The 26631-nt window shown below is 39.8% G+C and overlaps 1 protein-coding gene across 2 annotated transcripts in view; it reads left to right on the forward strand.

Moving 5' to 3' along the window:
- Positions 1-22007, forward strand: part of kif23 (kinesin family member 23) — a 47820-nt gene extending 25813 nt beyond the window's left edge. For both annotated transcript variants that reach the window (XM_034176392.1, XM_034176393.1), the window contains 15 exons: positions 1071-1183; positions 1412-1533; positions 1622-1724; positions 1815-1894; positions 3485-3604; positions 3701-3860; positions 4641-4802; positions 4916-5082; positions 5168-5341; positions 9284-9487; positions 15241-15474; positions 17057-17145; positions 17229-17304; positions 21362-21432; positions 21522-22007. In XM_034176392.1, coding sequence (XP_034032283.1) covers positions 1071-1183; positions 1412-1533; positions 1622-1724; positions 1815-1894; positions 3485-3604; positions 3701-3860; positions 4641-4802; positions 4916-5082; positions 5168-5341; positions 9284-9487; positions 15241-15474; positions 17057-17145; positions 17229-17304; positions 21362-21432; positions 21522-21537 — 1891 coding nt within the window. In that variant the 3' untranslated portion in view covers positions 21538-22007. The remainder of the gene's footprint in view (positions 1-1070; positions 1184-1411; positions 1534-1621; positions 1725-1814; positions 1895-3484; positions 3605-3700; positions 3861-4640; positions 4803-4915; positions 5083-5167; positions 5342-9283; positions 9488-15240; positions 15475-17056; positions 17146-17228; positions 17305-21361; positions 21433-21521) is intronic.
- Positions 22008-26631: the final 4624 nt, after the last annotated feature.

Consider the following 26631-nt stretch of genomic DNA (forward strand, 5'->3'; position numbering starts at 1 on the left):
GTTTATTAGAGTAAATACGGTAAGCTGCAAAGACGCATTGCTAATATTCATGCTTGCTTTCTGTGAGTACTTGTGGGACTACCGATGGAAGTAGCATAATATATTCTGAAGTGTATAAGGCTACCCGTGCTTCCCAGTGTGCACATTTTCAACTTTTCCCTGCTCAGTCAGGTGTGTTCCATTGTTTAATCAGATGTTTATTAGTTGAACACACCTTACTGAACTGAAATGCTCTTATAAGTTCATGGACAAATGGGAAAATTTTCAGTACTTTAGATCCCAATGACCAGGATTGGGGAACACTGTAATAATGATGTAGTGACTGTCATTTAGTACGTAAGACGGAACTGAGGGCAAAAACACCCAGAAACAAGCAGCTGAAGGAGGTTGTAATAATGGCCTGAAAAGCATCTCATGGGAGGAATCACATTTGATGATGTCCATGGGATCAAGACTTCATACAGTCGTTGACTTCAAAGGAGTTTCATCCAAATATTACAGTAATCCTAATAAAACTGTTACTTTGTCCAGTTGTGTTTTCCCTCTGAAAATGGAGCAACTATGTATAAAATTGTCTGTCATGTTTAATATATTTTTGTTAAACCCTTTGAGTTTGAGGTGAAAGCCTACATTTTAATTACATCTTTATTATCTTGTTTCAGCTGCATTTTGGTGGTATAAAGAGGCAAAATTACAAAACTGTCACTGTCTGAAACTGCTTCTACTCAACTGTATGTTAGTTGTCCCTGTAGTGGAAAAGCAACCTCGCATATTTTTGTTGGTTCCTCAAGGAAAAGTTTCAACTTAGATCCAGCTGATGTCTTCGGTAACGGCGAGTCTTTCTTCAGTTGAGAATTCATTCCATGTTGCTAGTAATTTTTATTTTTGGCAGAGTTCCTGAATGGCTGCACCCCTGCTGTCTTGCTTTGTATGGCTTTAAGACTATCACTGTCTGCTTTCCTTGGCTGGAATCCAGTAACCCTCTTCCTTTATTTGGTAGTCCACATCTGTTGAATGACAAAGGTATCGCCATGTCTTTAGTGACTAACATTTTTATCCTGTTGACATAGACCACCTCAATCAAAAATTCTCAGAGAGGATCAGAACCACAACATGTATGTGGCTGGCTGTGTGGAGATTGAAGTTAAGTCTGCTGAGGAGGCCTTTCAGATATTCTGGAGAGGTAAGTACCTTAGATGCCACTGAGGAAACAGAGTGAAATGTAGAATTCATTGACTAGTAGTTGGAATTGTAGATATGACTGACCTGGTGTTGTGGGACTTTGGGTCAGCTCTGACTAGGGAATGTGTAACTTAACTTTACACGGAACAACTTCTAGTAGCTGAAATTACACTTAATATGCTTTGTGTTCGTAAATTATTTTTAATGAATTGCATCTACAATATTTCAGGCCAGAAGAAGAGGAAAGTTGCCAATACTCGACTTAACCGAGAGTCCAGCCGTTCTCACGGTGTTTTCATTGTTAAACTGGCTCAGGCACCACTTGATGCAGATGGAGACAACATTCTTCAGGTCAGCTGCAGTTGAATATGTAGTTTTATGGAAATGGTTATCGGGATGTGAAGTCTTTTATTTATTTATTTCATTCATTTTACATCAGGACAAGAACCAGGTAACTGTTAGTCAGCTTTGCTTGGTGGACCTGGCGGGGAGTGAGCGCACTGGCAGGACAGGGGCTGAGGGAACCCGTATACGTGAAGCAGGTTTGTTGGATGAAGATGCTTGGTTTTCCCTGTATGTGAAATTCATGTTTCTGACATTAAAGAATATAAACTTATTTTAAAATTTTGCAGGTAACATCAATCAGTCATTACTGAATCTACGGACTTGCATTGAAATTCTGAGAGAGAACCAGATGTGTGGAACAAACAGGGTATGTAATAACTTAATAAAAACCTGAAGTAGGGGTCGACCGAGTTAGATTTCTAAGGACCTTCACTGATTATCGGCAAGGTTTGGAGGCCAATGCCGATATTTGCTTGCAGTAAAAAGCGTCAAAATTTAGTGTAACATACTCATAACACAAAACTTTCTTTAAATGTTTTGCAGAATATATTTAATTGACATAAGCTTTCAACATGACCTTCACACAAAAAGTGCAAGGAGTTATAAATAACATTAAGTTGAACAAATAATTACAGCTGGCACAGCTACATTCTGCACACTGCTATCTTCTCTGTTTGTGTGACAGCAGCCTTCAGCACTGACAGGCTGAACTTCTCTGACAAATCAAGTAGTGTTGTGGGCAGGACTTTGCCACAAATGAGAAAACAGCGACTCCTATTTTAAAACTGATATTGACTAATGGCTCCTCAGTGCCTGAAGTAAGTAATTAGCTCTGTTTGATGGGCAATTCTCAGACATCACTTGGTCTATGTGAAGCAGAAGAAATTGAAGTAAGGTTTATAATATAATATAAGAGCCACGACTTGAGGTAATTTGACTTAAATGATGCGGTTTTCATATTTCTCTTATTTCATGTCATTTTATGTTATGCATAGGTCATAAATAATAGTTAAAAAGACACTAATATTTATTGGACATAGCATTTGCTCCCTTCTTCAAAACTGTCTCGCTGTGTTAACTTGTCTGATGGCGCTCTCTGTCTCACTGGATAAAAGCTATTGTGTCAGAGTGTAAATGTGAAGTTACACACAGTAGCTTTGACCCATTTGTGTCAGGCAGAGTTTTTCTGTCATCTTGACTGCTTTTTTGTTTGAAAATTTTTGAGTGGATTGCATTATTTTCTGAAAAAATAATATCACCTCTTTAATAATTGTCTTTTTTTTAACAAGAGCTGAACCTGGACAAATTTCATTAACCTGCTCTTTAAAGAGTAAAACTTGGATGAAAACTTTATGAATCAGTTTTTCACACTTTCTTGTTTAACAGTGAGGCTGTGAGCTGAAGATGATCATTAAGTTGCTCCGCGCTCAAGTCCACTTATCACACAAATGATCATGTGATCGTCTGTAAACAGTGCTTATACCATTTGAAAGTGTTCCATGAAAACTATTACCTTTTGTTGTCATGCAAAAATGAGGGAACTCTCCTCTCTCACACACTCCTCCCTCCTCAGTCCCCTCTCCGTGATTCAGACACCGTCTCTGGGTTTTCTCCTGTTGAGGAAACATAAAGCCTTAAATCTGTAAAATAGTTGCTTTCAGAATGTAACAGCAGCTATGGACACAGGAGGAGCTCTGGATTATTTAATAAAGGATTTTTAGACGATGAGAGACGCTGCTTGCGAAGGCGGAACTTGGCGCCCAGTGAGTTGCTACATGCAGCTCTGTGAAAATAAACTGTCATATCAGCTGGTATTAATGGCCAGTACCGATATCCGCAAAAATGCTGAATATCGTCTAGGCCGATAATCGCCGATAATCGGTCGACCCCTAACCTGAACGTTCATATTCATCAGTGAATTATGTCAGCAATATGTTTTTGTTTCTTTTGTTCACAGATGGTCCCTTACAGAGATTCTAAAGTGACCCATTTGTTTAAGAACTACTTTGATGGCGAGGGCAAAGTCAGAATGGTGGTCTGTGTCAATCCCAAGGCTGATGACTATGAGGAAACTTTAGTAAGTGACTAAACTGCTATGGTCTTTTTTTTGTTTGTTTGATACAGAAATTACAAAATGGAGTAATGTGGAGCAAAATGCACTTTCTTTGTCCAGTTGGTGATGCGCTTTGCAGAAATGACCCAGGAAGTGGAGGTGGCTCGGCCAATAGACAGACCCATCTGTGGCTTCACTCCAGGTCGTCGTCACAGAAATCAGGCCTTTAAAGAGGAACTGTGCCGCAAGTTACAAGAGCATGGTGGGCCAATAGACAGAGGTAATTAGAATTTTTCAAGTAACATGGTGAAACTTTGTTTTTCAGTTCAGCAGCATTTTGTATAAATTTCAGCCTGTTTCATGTTTTCCATTGACTTTTTAATTAGTCTTGAGGTTTGTAAATGTTTTTGTGGTCTGTGCTTCACATTTTGTATGTGGCTTCACATTCCATTTATTAATGATAGCACAACACCACATAATTGTCTCCTTCCTACCAACATTGTATTTCATATATGTACTTAATAAATTCTTGATGGGCCACAAAGTGTGCATAAACATGATCACATTAAAGTCAGAGATTCATAATTTGTGTTAAGAGTGACTCAGAAATTCTATGTACAGTATTAAAAACTCAGTTTTGATTGTCCAATTTCTGCCATTGGTGGGTTGACTGTCTTATGAAATTGTACTTGGATTTATAAAGATGTAGAATACATAATTTTAGCATAACTATACCAACTGTTCTCCAGCAAAGGGCAGATGAAACACTACGTATAAAGGAGGCTTTATCTTTGGTGTGACAGACAGACATGATGACTGTCTACAGGATGAAGCCAAAACCTCCACAGTGTCAGCCGGCTTTAGAACCAAATTTAATTTAATAGAAACCATCTCCTCTTGCCAATTCATCAAAAGCGGCATGGACTGTTAAAAATAATTAAGGATCAGAATGAACATAACAGCCAGTACAACATTTATGTTTCATCTGTGTAGTAGTTTAATGTCAAATGCAAATGTCAATTTTTTTTGGTCATGTTAATGCTCCCTCTGTGTTCTGTAGATGTGGCCTATGTTATGAGCCACCTGGTACACAGCCTGCCCCCCTTACCCTCCTGTGAGCTGACTGACCCCAGTGATGACATCACCCTGCCCAGACTGATTGAATGTCTGCAGGAGAGACAGAGGGTGTGGCAGATAATGATTGAGGAGTGCCACAAAACAGGTGCCTGCTCATTTTAGCTCACCACTTCTGTCTGGGCTCAGCTGCATTTAACTGTTGTTACATTTACTGTTGTGTTTGATGTTGTCTCTCTTTTCCTCTCCACATTATTTTAGCCAACACAATGAAGTCTGTGCTTCAGGAATTGGACTGCAACTTTGTGTCCAAAGACAATGTTATTCAGGAACAAAATGCCAGGTTGTTAGAAAAGGACAGCATCATCGAAAGTAACAAGTCTGAGATTGAGCGCTTAGAGAAAAAAGCGAAGATGCAAGAACACAAGGTGAGAACAAACCTTTATGATTGTTCTTTGTATATTATTCTCTTGGTGTGTAGACTTGAAAGTGTTCTGTGTGGCTTTATGGTAGATTGAGATGTTACAAAAAGCTACAAATATCTACGAGGAAGACAAGCGTTCACTGCAGCAGGAGCTGGAAAGCAGAGAGCAGAGGTTGCAGAGGGAGTTATCTGAGAAGAGGCGCATGGAGCAGCGTATGCACGGCATGGTTACAGACACCCAGCTCAAGTGGAAGAGAGAATGTGTGAGTTTCTCTTCATTTATATAATGCAGATATGTTTACATATGGAACATTTTTATTTGCTGTGGCTTATTTACTGTTGTGGTGGGATTTTGTGTCCTTGCAAATGTTTCTGGTTTCACGGTCTCTACTGAAATATTGTTAATAATACAAACCCTGGCAAAAATTATGGAATCACCGGCCTCGGAGGATGTTCATTCAGTTGTTTAATTTTGTAGAAAAAAAGCAGGTCACAGACATGACACAAAACTAAAGTTATTTCAAATGGCAACTTTCTGGCTTTAAGAAACACTACAAGAAATCAAGAAAAAAAGATTGTGGCAGTCAGTAACGGTTACTTTTTTAGACCAAGCAGAGGAAAAAAATATGGAATCACTCAATTCTGAGGAAAAAATTATGGAATCACCCTGTAAATTTTCATCCCCAAAACTAACACCTGCATCATATCAGATCTGCTCATTAGTCTGCATCTAAAAAGGAGTGAACACACCTTGGAGAGCTGTTGCACCAAGTGGACTGACATGAATCATGGCTCCAACACGAGAGATGTCAATTGAAACAAAGGAGAGGATTATCAAACTCTTAAGAGAGTAAATCATCACGCAATGTTGCGAAAGATGTTGGTTGTTCACAGTCAGCTGTTTCTAAACTTTGGACCAAATACAAACAATATGGGAAGGTTGTTAAAGGCAAACATACTGGTAGACCAAGGAAGACATCAAAGCGTCAAGACAGAAAACTTAAAGCAATATGTCTCAAAAATCGAAAAATGTACAACAAAACAAATGAGGAACGAATGGGAGGAAACTGGAGTCAACGTCTGTGACCGAACTGTAAGAAACCGCCTAAAGGAAATGGGATTTACATACAGAAAAGCTAAACGAAAGGCATCATTAACACCTAAACAGAAAAAAACAAGGTTACAATGGGCTAAGGAAAAGCAATTGTGGACTGTGGATGACTGGATGAAAGTCATATTCAGTGATGAATCTCAAATCTGCATTGAGCAAGGTGATGATGCTGGAACCTTTGTTTGGTGCCTTTCCAATGAGATTCATCAAGATGACTGCCTGAAGAGAACATGTAAATCTCCACAGTCATTGATGATATGGGGCTGCATGTCAGGTAAAGGCACTGGGGAGATGGCTGTCATTACATCATCAATAAATGCACAAGTTTATGTTGATATTTTGGACAATTGAAAGGATGTTTGGGGATGATGAAATCATTTTTCAAGATGATAATGCATCTTGCCATAGAGCAAAAACTGCAAAAACATTCCTTGCAAAAAGACACATAGGGTCAATGTCATGGCATAGGGTCAATGTCAATGAGCAGATCTGATTTGATGCAGGTGTTAATTTGGGGGATGAAAATTTACAGGGTGATTCCATAATTTTTTCCTCAGAATTGAGTGATTCCATATTTTTTCCTCTGCTTGGTCTAAAAAAGTAACCGTTACTGACTGCCACAATCTTTTTTTTTCTTGATTTCTTATAGTGTTTCTTAAAGCCAGAAAGTTGACATTTGAAATGACTTTAGTTTTGTGTCATGTCTGTGATCTGCTTTTTTTCTACAAAATTAAACAACTGAATGAACATCCTCTGAGGCCGGTGATTCCATAATTTTTGCCAGGGGTTGTACACTTGGAAAAACACTCTTCTTCAACCGCTTCTCTGGGCTCGTGTCGCAGGGGCAACAGCTCCAGCAGGGGACCCCAAACTTCCCTTTCCATTGAGAAACATTGTCATATATTTATTTTATTTATTTTTTTAATCTAAAGATTTGTTTTGGTCACTGAAGAGAATGTGGAAAGAAACTGTCATAGTTTGCACAGGGACAATGTAAAATTAATCTAGTGTTTTTCATGCATGTGACCCATTAAAATTTAAACATGCAGTTCATGAAAATGTTGAAAACTACCCTTCCAGTGTTAAAGAAAGTGGGGAAATAAAATTTATTCCTGGATCTGCCCTAAATGTTAATGGGTTCTGTCTTGGGCCATGCCCCACCCTTCCCCCAAATTTGAAGAAAATCGATTCATCCGTTTCTATGTAATTCTGCTGACAGACAAACAGCACTGAAAACATTGCATCCTTGGCGAAAGTAGTTAGTAATAAAAGACTGATCTGTTCTTTTGTTTAGAACTTCAGGTGCATTTTTTCCCCCTCCACATACTGTGCATCCAGAAAATATTCACACTGCTAAACTTTCTACATTTATGTTTCAGCCTTATTCTAAAATTGAGTAAATTCCTTTTTTCATTCAAAATTCTACTCACAACATGCCATAATGACAACATGAAAAGTCTTTTCAAATTTTTGCTAATTTATTAAAGATAAAAAAACTAAGAAATCACATGTGCCCATTGTTCACACCCTTTGCTCAATGCTTTGCTGATGCACTTTTGCCACCAATTACAGCCTCAAGGCTTGGTGCACCTATCTTTGGGCAGTTTTGCCCATTCCTCTCCATCAGGTTGGATGGGGAGCGTCGGTGCACAGCCATTTTCAGATCTCTCCAGAGATGTTTAATCGCATTCAGGTCTGGGCTCTGGCTGGGCCACTCGAGGACATTCACAGAGTTGTTCTGAAGCCACTCCTTTAATATCTTGGCTGTTTAGGGTCATTGTCCTGCTGAAAGATGAACCATCACCCTAGTCTGAGGTCAAGAGCGCTCTGGAGCAGGTTTTCTCCCAGGATATCTCTGTACATTGCTGTATTCTTCTTTCCCTCAATCCTGACTAGTCTCTCAATTCCTGCTGCTGAAAAACATGAAGTCTTTGATATCTTGCAATGCTGTAATGGAACGAAGTAGAATTTTGACGTATCTGTATTTTACTTCATTATTTACATTTCTGGCGACTTTCACTTTTACTCCACTACATTTCCTCAATAAAATGTATACTTTTACTCTGATACATTTCTCTTAAACATCTTGGCTACTCGTTACTACAATTTGAAAATAGAAGAAATTTGATTGGGCAATGCCTGTGGTGAAAGTAAGCCGAATACAGCTGTATACCGGGAAGAGATGCAGTGCCTTCTACCCCTGCTGCATCAAGTGCTGTGTTTGACATAAAACAAGTTTAAAAGAAAAAAAATATATAAAATATGACAGGTTGAATCTGCACCCCCGCTGAGGAAGCAGAAGACTGGAGGGTGAAAACCATCTGCGCTTTAGTCTCCAAATGCGCAGCTGATGCACACACACATGGATCAGCTCCTGTTGGAGTCCAGCGCACAACTGGAGTTAAGGGAAAACGTTCAGTAGTGATAAAACTTGCCAGTGTGGCTTTTTCAAACAGAAAAAAAATCATATTTTCTCTACATTGATTGTGGACGTGCTGGTTCTTATTTAGAAGCAGCATGTCCATAATTTTTTCATCAACCTCTGTCAAAGCCATTTAAAGATGTCAATCATGACTACCGGGACTACTGTTGTTGCGGGTGAGAGAGTCGTCTGCCGTTTAATTCACAGTTTTGTTTTGTTGTGCTTTTATTTTATTTTTTGTTTTCCTGATAATGTGTAGAGTATAGAAAATATCTCTTGAAGAGGAAAAATCCATAAAGTTGCACTGGAGAAGTTGCACCTTTCCTCTGTTATCAGCTCTTTAATATGGGATTATTTATTTATTTATTTGCATTCTTGTCATATGTTTTATTTTATTAGTTATATTATGCTTATTGCTTGATTCCTGAGAAAGTCCTGTAGAAGTAATCATAATATAGTAATAATAATAATGTCATCTCCCCATATGCCACACCAGAGTATAACTCGCATGACCTCCCAAACTGAAAAAAAAAAACTACAAAAAATGTGATTTATACACCAGAAAATATGGTAAATATGAATTGTTTGGTGCTAAAAAAAAAAAAAAAAAAAAATCATTGAAGTGTTGACACTCATTCACTCTGTAATCAAACATTTACTGTTGCTTTGCAGGAGAGACGTGTTAATGAAATGCAGCTGGAGATGCAAAACAAACTGTGGATGAAAGATGAGAAGCTGAAGCAGCTCAAGGCCATTGTCACTGAAAGTAAAACATCGGTTCGTCCCGAACCTCCACCACGCCAAACACAGCCTCAGCGGCCCTCCCGAGAGGAACACACTCCTGCAAAGCGATCGGCCTCGCCCTCTCCTCTTCCTGTATGTTGTTATGCATCTTGACACTTGATGTCTTAACACCAATCCTGGAGAGTTCCATCACTTTTATGAATATTTGTAATTGCAGACATAAATACATACACCTTGGCTATAAACTTTAAAATTCACATATTACTAAGGAGTGGCTTTTGTCTGGACACTCTACCATATGGGCTTATGTCTACTTTATTTCCATATACAGTTATTTAAAAACATTAGTTAGAAGATTTATTTTGGTTTTTATTCAGTATGTAAAATCTTCAATGGTTCAACATTTGCATACACCAAGGTTACTGGCTCCTTAAACAGCATTGAAGATTACAGAAATGGATGGATTTGCTTTTGAAAAGCTAAGGCATAATTCAGATGTCTTTTAAAACACTACATTTCTTCAGCCACGATGGGGAACTAAAATATTTTCAGACGTTTTCCAAACTCAGGATGCTTTATGTGGATACATTTTTGACAGGCTGCAGTGATGAATCCCGACTGAAACAACGTAACATGTAAGATTACGACTTTATATTTACTCCGTGTGTGAATGGTTTTAATATCTGTAACAGTCTGAACTGTTCGCATGAGGCCTGCAGCTTTCAGTTGTGTAGTGCAGCCAATCGATGTATTTCAACTTATAAGTAAACTTAACAAGAAACGACAGTCGCATAACTTAGCTACATCGTATGGCTCACATATGCAAGATGTATCAGCCATACGCTGGCATATGTCGAAAGTATTGTACATGCCCAAATTTTTTCAACCTACTCGCCGTATTACAATGTATGTCCGTGTGCTTCATCATGCTCTTAACTTACACAAAACTTACCCATAACTTATTAGACGTACACCATCGTTTTTAATACGCTCGGCATATGCTGGCTAAATTGTCATGGTGTGAAATGGGTGATGGGTTAAGGGTCGGACCATACAAACCTTATAGCATTGTGGAAGGAAGTCAAAATTAACACAAAGGCGTTAATGACCTTTTGTTTAGAAGACCCACCAGAACCTCAGGATCACAAATAAGGAACTGATGGAGTTGGAGGCATCAGATACAAATGTGATACCATTCACCTTTAGTAGACCATCACCATGGGCATAGTTTAAGGAGGTAGTCATCTACACTCAACAAAAATATAAACGCAACACTTTTGGTTTTGCTCCCATTTTGTATGAGATGAACTCAAAGATCTAAAACTTTTTCCACATACACAATATCACCATTTCCCTCAAATATTGTTCACAAACCAGTCTAAATCTGTGATAGTGAGCACTTCTCCTTTGCTGAGATAATCCATCCCACCTCACAGGTGTGCCATATCAAGATGCTGATTAGACACCATGATTAGTGCACAGGTGTGCCTTAGACTGCCCACAATAAAAGGCCACTCTGAAAGGTGCAGTTTTGTTTTATTGGGGGGGGGGGGGGATACCAGTCAGTATCTGGTGTGACCACCATTTGCCTCATGCAGTGCAACACATCTCCTTCGCATAGAGTTGATCAGGTTGTCAATTGTGGTCTGTGGAATGTTGGTCCACTCCTCTTCAATGGCTGTGCGAAGTTGCTGGATATTGGCAGGAACTGGTACATGCTGTCGTATACGCAGGTCCAGAGCATCCCAAACATGCTCAATGGGTGACATGTCCGGTGAGTATGCCGGCCATGCAAGAACTGGGACATTTTCAGCTTCCAAGAATTGTGTACAGATCCTTGCAACATGGGGTCGTGCATTATCCTGCTGCAACATGAGGTGATGTTCTTGGATGTATGGCACAACAATGGGCCTCAGGATCTCGTCACGGTATCTCTGTGCATTCAAAATGCCATCAATAAAATGCACCTGTGTTCTTCGTCCATAACAGACGCCTGCCCATACCATAACCCCACCGCCACCATGGGCCACTCGATCCACAACATTGACATCAGAAAACCGCTCACCCACACGACGCCACACACGCTGTCTGCCATCTGCCCTGAACAGTGTGAACCGGGATTCATCCGTGAAGAGGACACCTCTCCAAGGTGCCAAACGCCAGAGAATATGAGCATTTGCCCACTCAATTCGGCTACGACGACGAACTGGAGTCAGGTCAAGACCCCGATGAGGACGACGAGCATGCAGATGAGCTTCCCTGAGACGGTTTCTGACAGTTTGTGCAGAAATTCTTTGGTTATGCAAACCGATTGTTTCAGCAGCTGTCCGAGTGGCTGGTCTCAGACGATCTTGGAGTGAACATGCTGGATGTGTAGGTCCTGGGCTGGTGTGGTTACATGTGGTCTGCGGTTGTGAGGCTGGTTGGATGTACTGCCAAATTCTCTGAAACGCCTTTGGAGACGGTTTATGGTAGAGAAATGAACATTCAGTACACAAGCAACAGCTCTGGTTGACATTCCTGCTGTCAGCATGCCAATTGCACGCTCCCTCAAATCTTGCGACATCTGTGGCATTGTGCTGTGTGATAAAACTGCACCTTTCAGAGTGGCCTTTTATTGTGGACAGTCTAAGGCACACCTGTGCACTAATCATGGTGTCTAATCAGCATCTTGATATGGCACACCTGTGAGGTGGGATGGATTATCTCAGCAAAGGAGAAGTGCTCACTATCACAGATTTAGACTGGTTTGTGAACAATATTTGAGGGAAATGGTGATATTGTGTATGTGGAAAAAGTTTTAGATCTTTGAGTTCATCTCATACAAAATGGGAGCAAAACCAAGTGTTGCGTTTATATTTTTGAGTGTAAATATATGTAAGTGACTCAGTCAAAATGTCAAATTGCGAAGAAAAATTTATTTAAATATTGTGTAAGTTTTTAAAAATGATTTTATATGGAAGTAATGTAGACATTATAACTGACTTCAGACATGTTTTTATTAATGGAATATGTACAGTTAGGGAAAATTGAGTTTGAAAGTTTTTAGACAAGTATGTAAACTTAAGTCCATAACTGTTTCACTGCTAACCTGCCACCAAATAGAACTTTTGTGAAGCTCATGATTTTTTTTAATGACTATGTAAGAGGATCCAGTTTTGAGTAATTTAATATTTTAGATGTTAACAATGGGATGCATTTAAAGCAGTTTGAATTTTTTCTCCCTATTACATGCAGTGGGGTAAATTAACAATTTTATCACACAGTAAATGTTATAATATTCACAAAGGGGAGCTATGTATTCCCTACTAGAACATTTGTGTATGACTGCGTTCTGTATAGAAACTGTTTGTATAAATAAGCACTTTCCACTTTACTTTCCAGTGCTCTCAGTTACCCCGTGTCAGACCAGTGCCAGGGTCACAGCCAGTCAGTGCAGCTCAGGCTGAGGTAAACCTCAGGCTTGTCTCCCCCAGCAGCCACATATCTGTGGCAGGGCCCGCAGTCATCCGGAACAGGAGGAAAGCTGTGGTTTTGGCTACAGACAAAGAAGAAACCCTGTCTCCATCCCCTGCTTTTGATTTTGAGATAGATGAAAGAATTTACAGGGTCAGTGTATTAGCCACAAGCAGCAGCATGAGATATTAGAGTGAAGCATCATCTGTAATTAGCTCTATATGTGGTAATGCTGATTCAAGCGTCTGACTTTATTGGCCATATTAAAGCCTACACTGGTAAGAACATTCATATCTCAGTCTGTCTACTTGACAGAAAAGTGACTAGAAACCACACAGAAAATGTTGATTGTTTGTTTTGTACGACAGCATTTTAGGGCCACATTGAGGTTTTTTTTTTTTTTTTTTTTAAGACTTCCAGAATAAAGTCGTAATATTACGAGAATAAAAGACAGAATTTTACGAGAATAAAGTCAGAATTTTATGAGGAAAAAATTTATTTGTAATATTATGAGAATAAAGTTGTATTTATACAAGAAACAGTAACTGCAGACTGCCAGTTCCATCCATCTCCTTCACGAAAGAGGCGATTTTGGGAGCTACTAATCGCTGGAACTACAGGTGAAGGTGGTACCTCCTGTGGAATATGCAATGAAGACACGCACATCCAAAGCACATAAAAAGGTGTGCAGGACCAAAACAAATATCAAAGAGAAAAACCAAATGATCCGCACAGCCACAGCGCTGCCAGACAGAAAATTTTTATTTAACAGAAAATGAATGTAACGTTTTGGGCAAGAGTGAATCTGATGAAGGGCTCTTGCCCGAAACCTTACATTCATTTTCTGTTAAATAAAAATTTTCTGTCTGGGAGCGCTGTGGCTGTGCAGATCATTTGGTTTTCCTCCTGTGGAATAGATTCATTTTCTTGCATATTCTTTTCAAAGTTCTTATACTAATAATGTGCAGCAGATGGGCCAAAAGATAAAGTATTTCGGGAGGTGGTGGCGTAATGGTTTGCACGTTGGCCTGAGATGCCAGTGATCCGGGCTCAATTCTCGATTGCAGTCATGCTCCCAACTGGCACTTTCAACAGGAGTGCTAGGGAGGAGTGAGAGACGTGCCGTGGCCCATTTTGGAAACAAGCTTCGGGTTTTTGTTGGTTATCCACGTAAAAAAAAAAAGAACCTCTAGCTCTTCCTTATTTGTAAAACCTATACTGAAGTACAACAAAAAGCACTCCACAGATCTCATTTTGAGATGCAGTTTTTCTCTCATAAAATTACATCTTTATTGTTGTAATATTGTGACTTTATTCTCGTAATAATTATAAGTTTTGTTTTTTTTTTTCTCATAAAATTACAACTTTTTTCTTGTAATATTACGGGGGTTTTTTTCATAATATTACAACTTTATTCTCGAAGTTTTACCTCTTGGAGTTGAAATGATGGAATCAATATATGATCAAAGTGTAGACTTTTGGCTTTAATTCAAAGGGTTCAACAAAAACGTTGCTTTTATGATTAAAGATTTGCAGTCTTTTTTCACACATCCATCCATCCATTTTCTTCCGCTTTATCCGGAGTTTGGTTGCGGGGGCAGCAGGTCAAGCAAAGCCGCCCAGACCTCCTGATCCACACACTCCTCCCCCAGCAAATCCAGAGTAACCCTGAGGCTTCCCAAGCCAGCCGAGAGACGTAGTCCCTCCAGCGTGTCCTGGGTCTTCCCCGGAGCCTCCTCCCAGTGGGACGTGCCCGGAACACCTCTCCAGCGAGGCATCCAGGGGGCATCCAGAAAAGATGCCCGAGCCGAGGAGCAGCGGCTCGACTCCGAGCTCATCCTGAGTGACTCGGGAGGAGCTTTTTTCACACAGTCCCTCCATTTTAGAGAGTATAATTAGACAAACTAAATATAATTATTAATACAACACATCACTTTTACAGATCGTATTCTTTTAGACAAGTCAGGTTATGGAGACTTGAACATTTCCAAGTCACTGAGTATATATTGAATTCAGTTTACGTCAATCATTTAGAAATACATACAGTATGGTACCATATGGTGAATCTGTCTGGTGTAACCCAGTAGGTAGTGACCATGCAGCAAGGAGACTAGTGAAGGAAGCTGCTAAGACACCCATTAAGTTACATATTTTTGTCTGTGATTGTTGAAACTGTGTAGTGCACCTTTTATGGCTGAGATGCACAGTATAGCTATTAGATATTTGAAGCTTGGGCTTTATGTGGATTTTTATTTCTGTCTCTGTTCCACTTTTGGGAAGAACAGTTTTAACTCCTACTTGTTTGCTGGCTACATGTGACCATGACTTTCCAAAGACATATTAACATTTAATGCAGTCATTTGAGTCTGTATGTTATATGCATTTTTATGAGATATTTAATTTGGCATTCATTTTGTTTACCTGACTAGACTACGACCCCAGTGCGGCCACTGCATCGCCGTTCCCGCTCAGCTGGTGGGGAGAAGTGGGTAGACCACAAGCCCTCTTCAAGCTTGGATTTGGGTACAGTTTTGCAGCCTGTCATCCCAAATTCCATCCAGGTGTCTGCTCCTAATGAGAAAGTCCTGTCCAAGTGTGACAAATATATGTTAACACACCAGGAGCTAGCCTCTGATGGTGAAATAGAGACCAAAATTATTAAGGTAAGCAATGGAAAATGTTATCCATTTGAAGCTTCTCTCCTTTAGCACATTTAGGCCCTAAACAGTTTAGAACCTGCTATAGATAAAATGCATTTCCAGTGTTGTCATCCAGAGCAGTTGCAGTGCTCCTCTTGATGGAAATTCTAGGTTATACAGGGAGCTGAGAAAGGGCTGTGATTGCCCTGAGAGTGGACAAGGAGGCGTTTCTTAGAGGAATCTAATCAAGTGACTCGCCATCTGTGGTCTTTGGCTTGCTTACAGAGGAATCCAAATACTTTGTTCCTCCAAATCTACATCTCGTTCCACTGCAGTAATGGTGGAAGAGGGTTCATTTCAATTTAATTTATGTAGCAGTAAATCACAATATAACTTTCCCAAAAGCGCTGATTCAGTTCTGACAGATGCATCTGCTGTACTTTCAAATTGGGCCAGCACTTGAGCAGTTGCTTAAGGTTGATCCTCCTGCTGGGGTGTTAGACATCTCCAGTGCCAGGGTTCTTGTGGTGGTTTCTTTAGTCAACTGTGAACCACCAAATGTTGGGAGATGAGATTGCAAAGGCCGTGAAACAGCTTATGGCAGGGAAAGCTCCAGGGATCTGTGGCATTTGAACTGAGTTTCTCCAGGTTGATGGAGATGTTCTCTTAGCATTGCAAACAATCTTTATTTCAGTATAGGAGAGTGGTATCTCTGTGGACTGGAAGGAAGGGCTTGTCCCAATCTGAAAAGGAAAGTGTGATTGTCATCTGGAGGGGTATTAATGTGCTCTCTCTGCTGGGGAAGGTACTTACAAGGATTATTCATAATAGGATTCAGTTTCAGGTACTTATCATGCCCAAGAAGTCAATGATCAACTGCATTGTAGCCCTGCAAGTACTTGCAGAACACAAGCGTGAATATTGGCAGTGCCTCTTTGCAGCCTGTGATGATTTTCGCACTGTTCAGTTGTTTGGGCTGTTCTCTGACACATCCTGAGACTGGGATCTCCAAGAACTGGGAAGACTGGGAACTGAGATCCCCAAGAAGTTACTGGACGTCGTGGCCAGCCTATACACAGATACTGTGTATGGGGTGGAGGTAGAATTTGAGATATTTTTCCATTGAGATGTGTTCTGGGTGCTTCACTGCTCAATGCTTGCAAGGACTGGGTGTTGTGTAGGATTGTGGAAACCAGCAACGTAGGTGCTGTTTGCAAGGAAAGGTTTACTGACTTCAACGTCAGACTATGCTGTGATCTTTGCAGAATCATTGGATACCCTGATTGCAGCAATTAAAGAATACCCAAAGACTAGGATCACTCAGTTTCAGTATCACTAATCTCCCACATTCACACTTGGGGAAAATGAATTATCTCCAGCAGAGTTGTGCATTTCACTTGCTGCCTGCCAAAACACCAAAGACCGAAACGATCTGCAGTAGCTCTCGGCTCCCCCCCTATTTGAAATTGTACTTTATGGAGATTTCAGGCTGTGCAGCCCAGCTATGACTCCGCATCTTGCCCATTCTATGCTATAATAGGGGAAACCTTTGTAAAAGATTTAATTTGGGTGACAAGGTTAGTGATACATGTCTTTGTTTCTTCAGGGTGAGGTACTTAAAACTCGAGGAGGTGGTCAGGCTGTCCAGTTCACTGACATAGAGACATTGAGACAAGAGCTTACCACCATTCCAAGGTAGCAGTCCACACTCAATCTGACATTTTTCTCATGTTTTCATTATGTTCTAACAGTTTTACACATCATTTTTGCTTTTGAAGCCGCAAGAGGAAATCCTCGGAAACCCCCACCGATGGTGTCCAAACAGATGGTGCCGGGGTCAACATTGAGGAGAGGGTAGGATTAAAATTGTAATCAATCTCTGATTTGATCTCCTATCACGTGTGTTAATATAGAACATACTGTAAGTGTTGGGGTCATGTAATAGGTCCCTGGAAGCTGGAGGTGACCAGCCTAAGAGAGCGTTGTCTTCGTTTTCTGTGCAACAGCTAGTTAGGACATTTTGTTGTTCTGATCCTCCCACATGTCTACATAATTTACAGCCTAATATTTGTGATAATCGTAGTAAGATTATCACAACATTTATTTGTAGAAGTGACCCTTTTTTGTATATTATTCAATCAGTTTTTGTCACAATGTGATACCAGTCTATGGCCATATTATTGGCCATGTATTCGCAAAATATCTTACTCCACAATTTTACTGAAAAAAAACCAAACAAAAAAGCTAATGAAAGGCACCCATTTGGTTTTGAAATGTCAAAAGTGAACATCAGGATGTTCACATTTTTGACCTGCAGATGGCAACAGAGAACAAGGCAAGAAATCAGTGTCATTAAAGCTGTAAAATTTCACAAAACAGGAAATGTAGTTTCTACCAAAATCGAAGCATTATAATGTCAGTTTACTGTTAAAATGTTGCAAAATTACAGCTCATTTTAATGAAGAGAACATTCAAAGGATTCAAAGGAATTTTATTGTCATATGCACAGAAGAACATGTTCCCTGCACAATGAAATGTGTCTACTGCATTTAACCCATCCTAATTGCCGGTAGGAGCAGAAGTCGCCATTAGGCGCCCGGGGAATTCCGGGCGCCTAATGGCGACATATTTACCTCAGGGGAGTTCCATAGTGAATATTTTCTTTTCCGTCTTAAGCTGTCTACAGGAGTAACTGCGTGTGTGCATGCGCAAGGTTTTGACATTACTTATGACCTGACCCACTTGCATAACGTGTGTTCCCAAGGTGTGCACGCTAACATATGGTTTAAAAAAAAAAGAAGCTTGTTTTTAGATTCAGAAGTGTTTATTGCTAGCTAACATTTACAAAGTATATGAGAAACACAAGATTTATACAGAAATAAGTGATTTATTAGTGTTTTCTGCCATCTTGATTTATTTTGTTCAGCCAGCTGATGTCATGCTACCTTTCTTGACATCATTTAGCAGTCGCAGTGTCCTTCTCAGTATCCCACTTGCAAATCAGGGGAATCCCCTATGTGATCATTTATGCTGCTACCAAATGCAGGTCATGCCATCTAATCACTTGAAATTCTGAAATTCTCTTCTTCAAGGGGAGAATTTCTAAATTGTTTCCGGACAGAGCTATTTTGATCATATTAGCAATATCGTATTATAAATCCCTTATTTAAATGCTGAGGAGTAAAATTATAGTGGTGCCAAAGAAAATTATTTTTGGATTAAATATTTAAAAAAATCTTAGAAGCCGTAACCCTATTCAGGAGTTTTGTGGTCCATTGGACCCCATGACAATTGCTTTCTCCATATTATGCTCACTAAAGTCCTGAATAGGGTTAAAGTTGCAAAAGGGTGCATGTTTTTTGTATCAATCACTGACTGCACCGGGGGCCTGTTTTGAGTTTAAGCCTGAAATGAGAGAAAGTGAGTTTGCTGTTTCAGAAAGGGAAGTTAGTCACACCTGAGAAACCTGAGACTAGTCTCCCAGTTCCCGCAGCTGGAAAAACATCCCCACAGCATGATGCCTCCACCACCAAGCTTCACTGTAGGGATGATGCCTGGATTTCTCCAAACATGATGTCTGGCATTCACACCAGAGAGTTCAGTCAATGTCTCATCAGACCAGAAAATGCCTTTTGGCAAACTCCAGGTGGGCTGCCATGAGCCTTTTACTATAGGAGTGGCTTCCATCTGGCCACTCTACCATACAGACCTGATTGTTGGATTGCTGCAGAGATGGTTGTCCTTTTGGAAGGTTCTCCTCTCTCCACAGAGGAATGCTGGAGCTCTCCCCCGATCACTCAGTTTAGTTGGGCGGCCTGCTCTAAGAAGAGTCTTGGTGGATCAGCACATCTTCCATTTACAAATGATAGAGGCCACTGTACTCATTGGGACCTTCAAAACAACATTAATATTTCCTTCACCATATTTGTGCTTCAAGACCATCCTGTCTCAGAGGTCTACAGACAATTCCTTTGACTTCATGCTTGGTTTGTGCTCTGACATGCACTGTCAAATGTGGGACCTTTCCAAATCATCTCCAGTCAACTGAATGTATCCCAGGTGGACTCCAATTAAGCTGTGGAAACATCTCAGGGATGATCAGTGGAAACAGGATGCGCCTGAGCTCAATTTTGAGCTTCATGGCAAAGGCTGTGAATACTTATGTACGTGTGATTTCTTAGTTTTTTTATTACGTCTGACAAGATGTAATAAAATCAATGGTGTTTATTTTTTATTTGTCTGTCTGTTGCATGATTACATCAAAACTACTGCACAGATTTTGACAATTTTCACCACAGATAATAGACCATGGAAAACTCCACTGCATTTTGGAGGTGATCCAGATTCTTGATCAAGATTTCACTTTTTACAGGCTTTGAAGGATTACGTCAGAACTATTTCACAGCTTCTCACCAAATTTGCAACACAGATAGATATTAGGGTATGGAAGACTCCACAGAATTTTGGACTGGAGGCGATATGGATTCTGGCTAAGGATTTTTTGGGAGTGATCTGGATCGATATGAAGGTTCTACAGCAGAAAGATGTGACATCACAATGAAAATCCCAGATCAGGAAGACACTGTTCAATCAGACCATTCTGGATCAGTATGCAATTATTGCATTGTGTTGAGGAATCCGGATCCAGGTCAAGTCTGGGTCATGATATGAATCACTTATCTTTTGAGTCCTCATCAACCCTTGGCGGATGTCAGCAATCTCTGTTTGGTCTTGCTTTAAATAAATTTGCCAACATTTAAAAAAAACAAACAAAACTTTCATGTTGTCATGGGGTGTTGTGTGTAGAATCTTTTAGGGAAAAAATAATTTTGTCTATTTTGGAATAAGGCTATAACATAAATGTGGAAAAAGTGAAGCTATGTGAATACTTTGTGGATGCACTGTAGGTAACCTCATCTGCCCATACATCACAAGCTTCGCCCATCATGGATGCGCTCGTATCCCAACAGAATCATTGTGTTGCCTTTGTTTTTTGCCAATGGTAGTTCTCAACATCGCCACTGCATGTAGAGTGTACCTCATTCTGAAACAGTTTTTAAACATTTTTGTATTGTAGTTCCGTTAACTCTGCCTTTTTCTTATGATAGTGCTTCACTCGGAGTGAGCCTGCTCTGAATTGATTAAACTAAATCAGATCAGCTGTTTTGGAACTGAAAGCTCAGTTTCCCCGTCTCGGAGTAAATCAACGCTGAGGAGTTCGGAGCTAGATTCAGTTTCTCTGAAGTCTTTTCTCAAAAGGGTCCCCTTTGAGTTCAGTGATGAACTCCCTCTGTACTCAAAAATGGTGTGAATTCATCTGGTGGAGTCTTTCTTTGCAGTGAAAAGCTGCGTCTTCTGTGTGGGACATTCACGGCATGTTTGGAGCTCACTGCTCTGGAAGGGGTTAAATGGATACACCATGTTCTCTAAATTTAAACTGTAGTCAAGAGCTTTTTTCTCCCTGTTTAAAAAAAGATAAATAAGATGATGGCATGTGTCATTGTCAGAGAAACATCAACATTCTTACAGTTGAGTGATTTCAGCTGTTAAAAAATTAAATGTCTCAATCCATCTTGAAGTTATTTCTGTTTCAAACTAATTATGAAGTCTTCATTCTGCCAATTAGAATCTCTCACACACAAAAGCACACATGCAGCATCAAGCTTGTTGCAATGCTGTGGATGATTGTCTAATTGTCACCTGTTTGTATGCCTTACTTTGTGACTTATTTATAATTTATTGATAACAGCAGATTCACCAGGTTTTTAGCATTTATGAGTGAATGAATAAATAAATGCTTAGATTGTGTTTCTGATCGTAAATCCAGTCTTATTCAATTTGGTATCCTTCAGGTTAATAACCTCCACCATTTCAGAGTACATTTGAGCCCTAATTTATATATTCTTCTTAGTGCTCTTTGGCTTTGGAGATGAAGGCTGGATCAAATATGGGTCCTGGTTATGAGCATCAAGGAATTAACAAGTAAGTCGTCTTTCTGGGTTACTTGTGAAACAGTTGATTGTTTGGGAATGAACTGAGAGGACACAATGTGACTTTCTTCCTTGTTGCAGGCGCAGAAAACCCTGAAAGCAGCTGCTGCGCTGATCACTCCGCACCTCGCGGTTGTGCAATAGTCTGTACTTTATGTTCAGCACAAGTGATATTTAAGTTTTTTTTTCTTCACTTTTTGTTTTAAATATGCAAAAGTGTATATACATGGGTCACCAAAGACTTTGTAAAATAGTTATTATTGTTCCCATAAAAACATGTTAACTTGATCCAGTAAATAATGGATGCTGAGTCAGCGGTCTGACTGCTGACGTTATTGTGTTTGCATGTTTGTGACGTAGTTACACAACGTGAACTGCCACACAGAGTAACTTGATAAGTGGAGACGTCATGGTATTTGGTTTTGTCATCTGTATGGTATTGAGATTCAAGTTGTTTGAATAATCTGTTGTTTTTGATATTTCTTTTTCTTTATATGTGACATTTGCTTCTTTCACTCTTCAGCCTGCTTTCACTGGAAATGCAGGAATAAAATCTTTTTGAAGCAAGTCAGTATAGATGTGTCAAGCATCATTTCTTGACACTTGATGGCAGCATAGGACAGCGCTACAATATAGACATTAAACACAGTGCAGCGTGGCTGAGGCAGCATTTATTGTTCAGAGTGCCTGTCAAGTTGAGACGCACCTGAATTTTATTTATTTGCAACAACAACAAAAAAAAAACATAGTGAACCCTTCAAAACTAGAATATAAACATGTAGTTGAGCCATGATCGAAACGGCTCAGAACACATTCATTTTCATTTAAGAATGCGTAGAACATTGATTTAATTTAAATGCTTTTTATATGTATTATTTAAAATGCAATTCCTTGTGCTTTGTCCAAACATTTTCACTGTAAAAACAAAATCTTACCATGTGTATTTTTCTAATTTCAAGTCAAAATATGTTTAATATAACAAGAATTGCTTCAGGAAAATTTCAGTAAGATACAAGTACTTGTTCTTAGACAATACATCCTAAAAATCTTAAGTGAAACACTTTTGGAAATATCTTGCTTTGTCATATCTTTGAAAGTTGAAACAAGGTTTTTGTTATGTCACCATAAGAAGTCCTTATTCCACAAAAATATTAATTTAGTAATATTAACTTCACTTTAAAATGACCTATCCATATTACAAAAAAAAAAAAAAATCTTCCAGTGGAATGTGAAAATTCACATATTTCCCAATGCAATGTTTTAAAATTCAGATAAGACTCAATATTTCCAAGACTCCTTCACTTCAAATTTTTAAGGAGTAGTGCCTATTTTACTGAAGTGACTGTTTTATATTAAATGTAATTACTTATTTTGACTAGAAATTAACAGGTACTTTGTAAGATTGGGGGGGGGGGGGGGTTCTCTCTCTCATGGGAAATGTTGCAAAAAATATTCGCACTGGTGTTAAAAGAAGTGTTCAGGAAAGGATATTTCTTGACACATTTAATTGTGGAGTATCAAGTGGAAGTCTAATCAAACCCAACATGTACCCCAAGCCTCCATGTGCATGCAGAGGAGTACCTTCATGAACATTACTGTGGGCCCTCATATCCACTGGATGTGCTGCTTCAGAAAAGGTCAGATTTGAAAATAAAATAATGGTACCAATATTGTGACATTTTACCTGTCTGCTGGAGGATCTGATAATTTGTCAGGGAGGCAGGGGTGGTGGCCAAGTGGTTAGAGTACTTGGCTTCAGTGCAGAAGGTTCCTGGTTCAGACCCCACCCCTGCCACATTTCTCCATGGAATGTGGAGTTGTCAGGAAGGGCATCTGGTGCAAAACCTGCACCAAATCCGTATGTAGAGTCACATTGGTTCTGTGGCTACCCCAAGTGAATACAAGGAAGCAACCGAAGGGTCTTTTTTCCCCCTCTGTGCTTGAGTTGCAAAAATGCCTTTATAAGCTCCAATAGTCGTTTAGTTAAGGACAATTTTTCCGCCTTTCCTGTGAAAATGCACTTTTTGCAGCATTCCTGGAAGGGCAGAAAATACAGAACCACAGCTGTTTAAAGAACAGATCAGCAATACCTAACACAGTTAACAGAAGTGGACATTATTTTGAAGTGATACTTAAAGTCTGTTGCAAAAGTGTTGAAACATTCCATCATAGACAGTCTGCTTTCAGTTAATTCTGTGAATTTGGGTTTTGGGGATCATGCTCGATTAGATTTTCATTATGTTATACAAGACAGCCAGTATATAAATCCATATTAAATTAATGTGGTTGGCTGATTTTGGGCTAAGCTGGCTGAGTTTCCAGGGATTGAAAAGCTCCACAATGTTCTGGCCTTCAGTCGAGCGGTTTGTTCTCAGTCTCATTCTCTTGGTCCAGTCCCAAGTATTATATTGCTTTGACGGTGGTCTGCCAAAACAGGCATGAGGACCAATGCTGCTATTTGTGTTATTGCTACTCTTGGCTGTGCTGAAGCAGCGAATTACTGAGGGAACAACAAACTGATCCGCATCGGGATTGTGAGAGTGCTCAACCTGTCACGACGGCAAAACTAGATCTTACTGAGATGTCAGCACTCAGGTTCACCATCTCACATCAACTCCAAATCATCAGTCTAATGAGCACCTGTAGTGGAACATTCATCCAAGCTTTGAGTAGATGGTTGAAACCTCATCTAGCAGCAGCATGGCTGAGTTTCAATTGGAAAGCACTGGAGAGTGAACGTGGAGCCTCTTGGAAAGGGTCAAGAGCCCAGAGAAAGCAGTGGCCATTAAATTCACTGCTATGAGAGACTGAGTGCTTGGTGTTTTTTTTTTTTTTGTTTTTTTTCTCTTCTTTTTTTGACCAGGCTGTGTTTCATGTGCTGCACCTTTTATTTGTGGGTTCTCACTGCAATTCCTTCACAGGCAAGTTATTCCACTAATTTCAACCATAAATTAAAATTGCACGTAGGCCCTAATGAGCTTAAAGACAATAGCGTTCATCCAACTAAATAACCGTATAAGAATATGTTCTGCATGAGCTCCAAGCTTAAAATTATTGCATTATTATCATCAATGTTATTAAAGTTGCTGGAGGGACTTGTAATGTTCTACTTGAATACACAATCAGACCATCTGAGATCTTTTTTTTTTTTTTTTTTTTTTTTTTTTTTAAAGGAGCAAGCCTAATCACAATAGTTTGACTCTTCAGTTGAATGAAGCTGATAGTCCTTCAGCTTTTTTTTGGGGGGGGGGGGGGCGTGGGTGAGTGAGTGCAATTTCCAAAACAAGCTTGAGATAATGATGTTCATAACGTTGTAGTGCATGTTAGCAGTACAAATTCTCAGGCGGTCCATGACAGCAGCTCCAGCAATCGATAATGCTGACACCGTCACAGAATCAATAAACGGAGTGGGTTTGCGATTGTCCTGGATCAAAACTAAGATCCAGGCTGTGAATAACTTACTTGATTCAACCTTCCCAAATGTACAGTACATCAGGAAAGTATTCTGTGCTTTTTGCACATTTTGGTATGTTACAGCCTTATTACAATATGGATCAAATTAATTTTTTCCCCTCAAAATTTTATACACACCCCATAATGACAATCTGAAGAAGTTATTGAAATTTTAAAATTTATTAAAAATAAAAAAAACTAAAATCATATAGGTACATCTTGAGCTTCTTTCCCATGAAGCTCAAAATTGAGCTCAGGTGCATCCTGTTTCCACTGATCATCCTTGAGATAATTTCACAGCTTATTTCAAATGATTGGAAAGGCATACACCTGTCTACATATAAGGTCCCACAGTTGTATGTTAGAACATAAACCAAGCATGAGGTCAAAGGAATTGTCTATAGACCTCAGACAGGATTGTCTCGAGGCACAAATCTGGGAAGGGTACAGAAACATTTCTGCTGCTTTGAAGGTCCCAATAAGCACAGTGGACTCCATCATCAGTAAATGGATGATGTAAAAAGTTTGGATCCACTAGGGCGCTTCCTAGAGCTGACTGCCCATTTAAACAGTGATCGGGGGAGAAGAGCCCTAATGAAGGAGGTGACCAAGAACTCGGTCACTCTGTCAGAGCTCCCGCATTCCTCTGTGGAGAGAGGAGAACCTTCCAAAAGGACAATCATCTCTGCAACAATCCACCAATCAGGCCTGTAAGGTAGTGGCCAGATAGAAGCCACTCACAGCTCATGGCAGCCCACTTGGAGTTTGCCAAAAGGCACCTGAAAGAGTCTTAGACCATAATAAACAAAATTCTCTGGTCTGATGAGACAAAGATTGAACTCTTTGGTGTGAATGCCAGGCATCATGTTTGGAGGAAACCAGGCACCATCCCTACAGTGAAGCGTGGTGGTAGCATCATGCTGTGGGGATGTTTTTCAATAGCAGAAACTGGGAGACTAATCACGATTGAGGAAAAGATGAACGCATCAATGTACAGAGACATCCTGGATGAAAACCTGCTCCAGAGTGCTCTTGACCTCAGACTGGGGAGACGGTTCCTCTTTCAGTACGAGTGACTTCAGTACAACTCTGTGAATGTCCTTGATTGGCCCAGCCAGAGCCCAGACCTGATTCTGAGTCAAGATCTCTGGAGACATCTGAAAACTCGATGGAACTTGAGAGGTGCTGCACAGAGGAATGGGCAACACTGCCCAAAGATACGTAGTTGCGCCAAGATTGTAGCATCTGAAAACTCGAGGCTGTAATTTCTGCCAAAGGTGCATCAACACAGTATTGATCAAAGGGTGTCAATACTTATATGTACATGGGATTTTTTTTTTTTTCTTCATTTTTAATAAATTTGCAAAAAAAAATACTTTATTCATGTCGTCATTGTGGGATGTTGCAAGTTGAATTTTGAGGGGAAAAATGAATTTCATCCATTTTGGAATAAGGTTGTAACATAACAAAATGTGAAAAAAAGTGAAGTACTGTGAATACTTTCCAGATGCACTGTATGTGCGTGTGATATAAGTGTTTAACTTGTCGAAACATTCACATATCTTTGCAGGGACATTCATGTCTCTTGGTCCTCTGCCTTTGTTGTTAAAAGACACCTGGGAAGATCTTATGGAGTCATGAGGTCGCTGGACAGATGTATGGCAATGTCTTTGCAGGAGACCAAAGGTTCAATTCTTTAGGGTCCTGGTGGTTCCTGTTTCACTGTGGTTGAGAGACT

Source organism: Thalassophryne amazonica, chromosome 8, assembly GCF_902500255.1.
Source record: "Thalassophryne amazonica chromosome 8, fThaAma1.1, whole genome shotgun sequence".
Classification (NCBI taxonomy): domain Eukaryota; kingdom Metazoa; phylum Chordata; class Actinopteri; order Batrachoidiformes; family Batrachoididae; genus Thalassophryne; species Thalassophryne amazonica.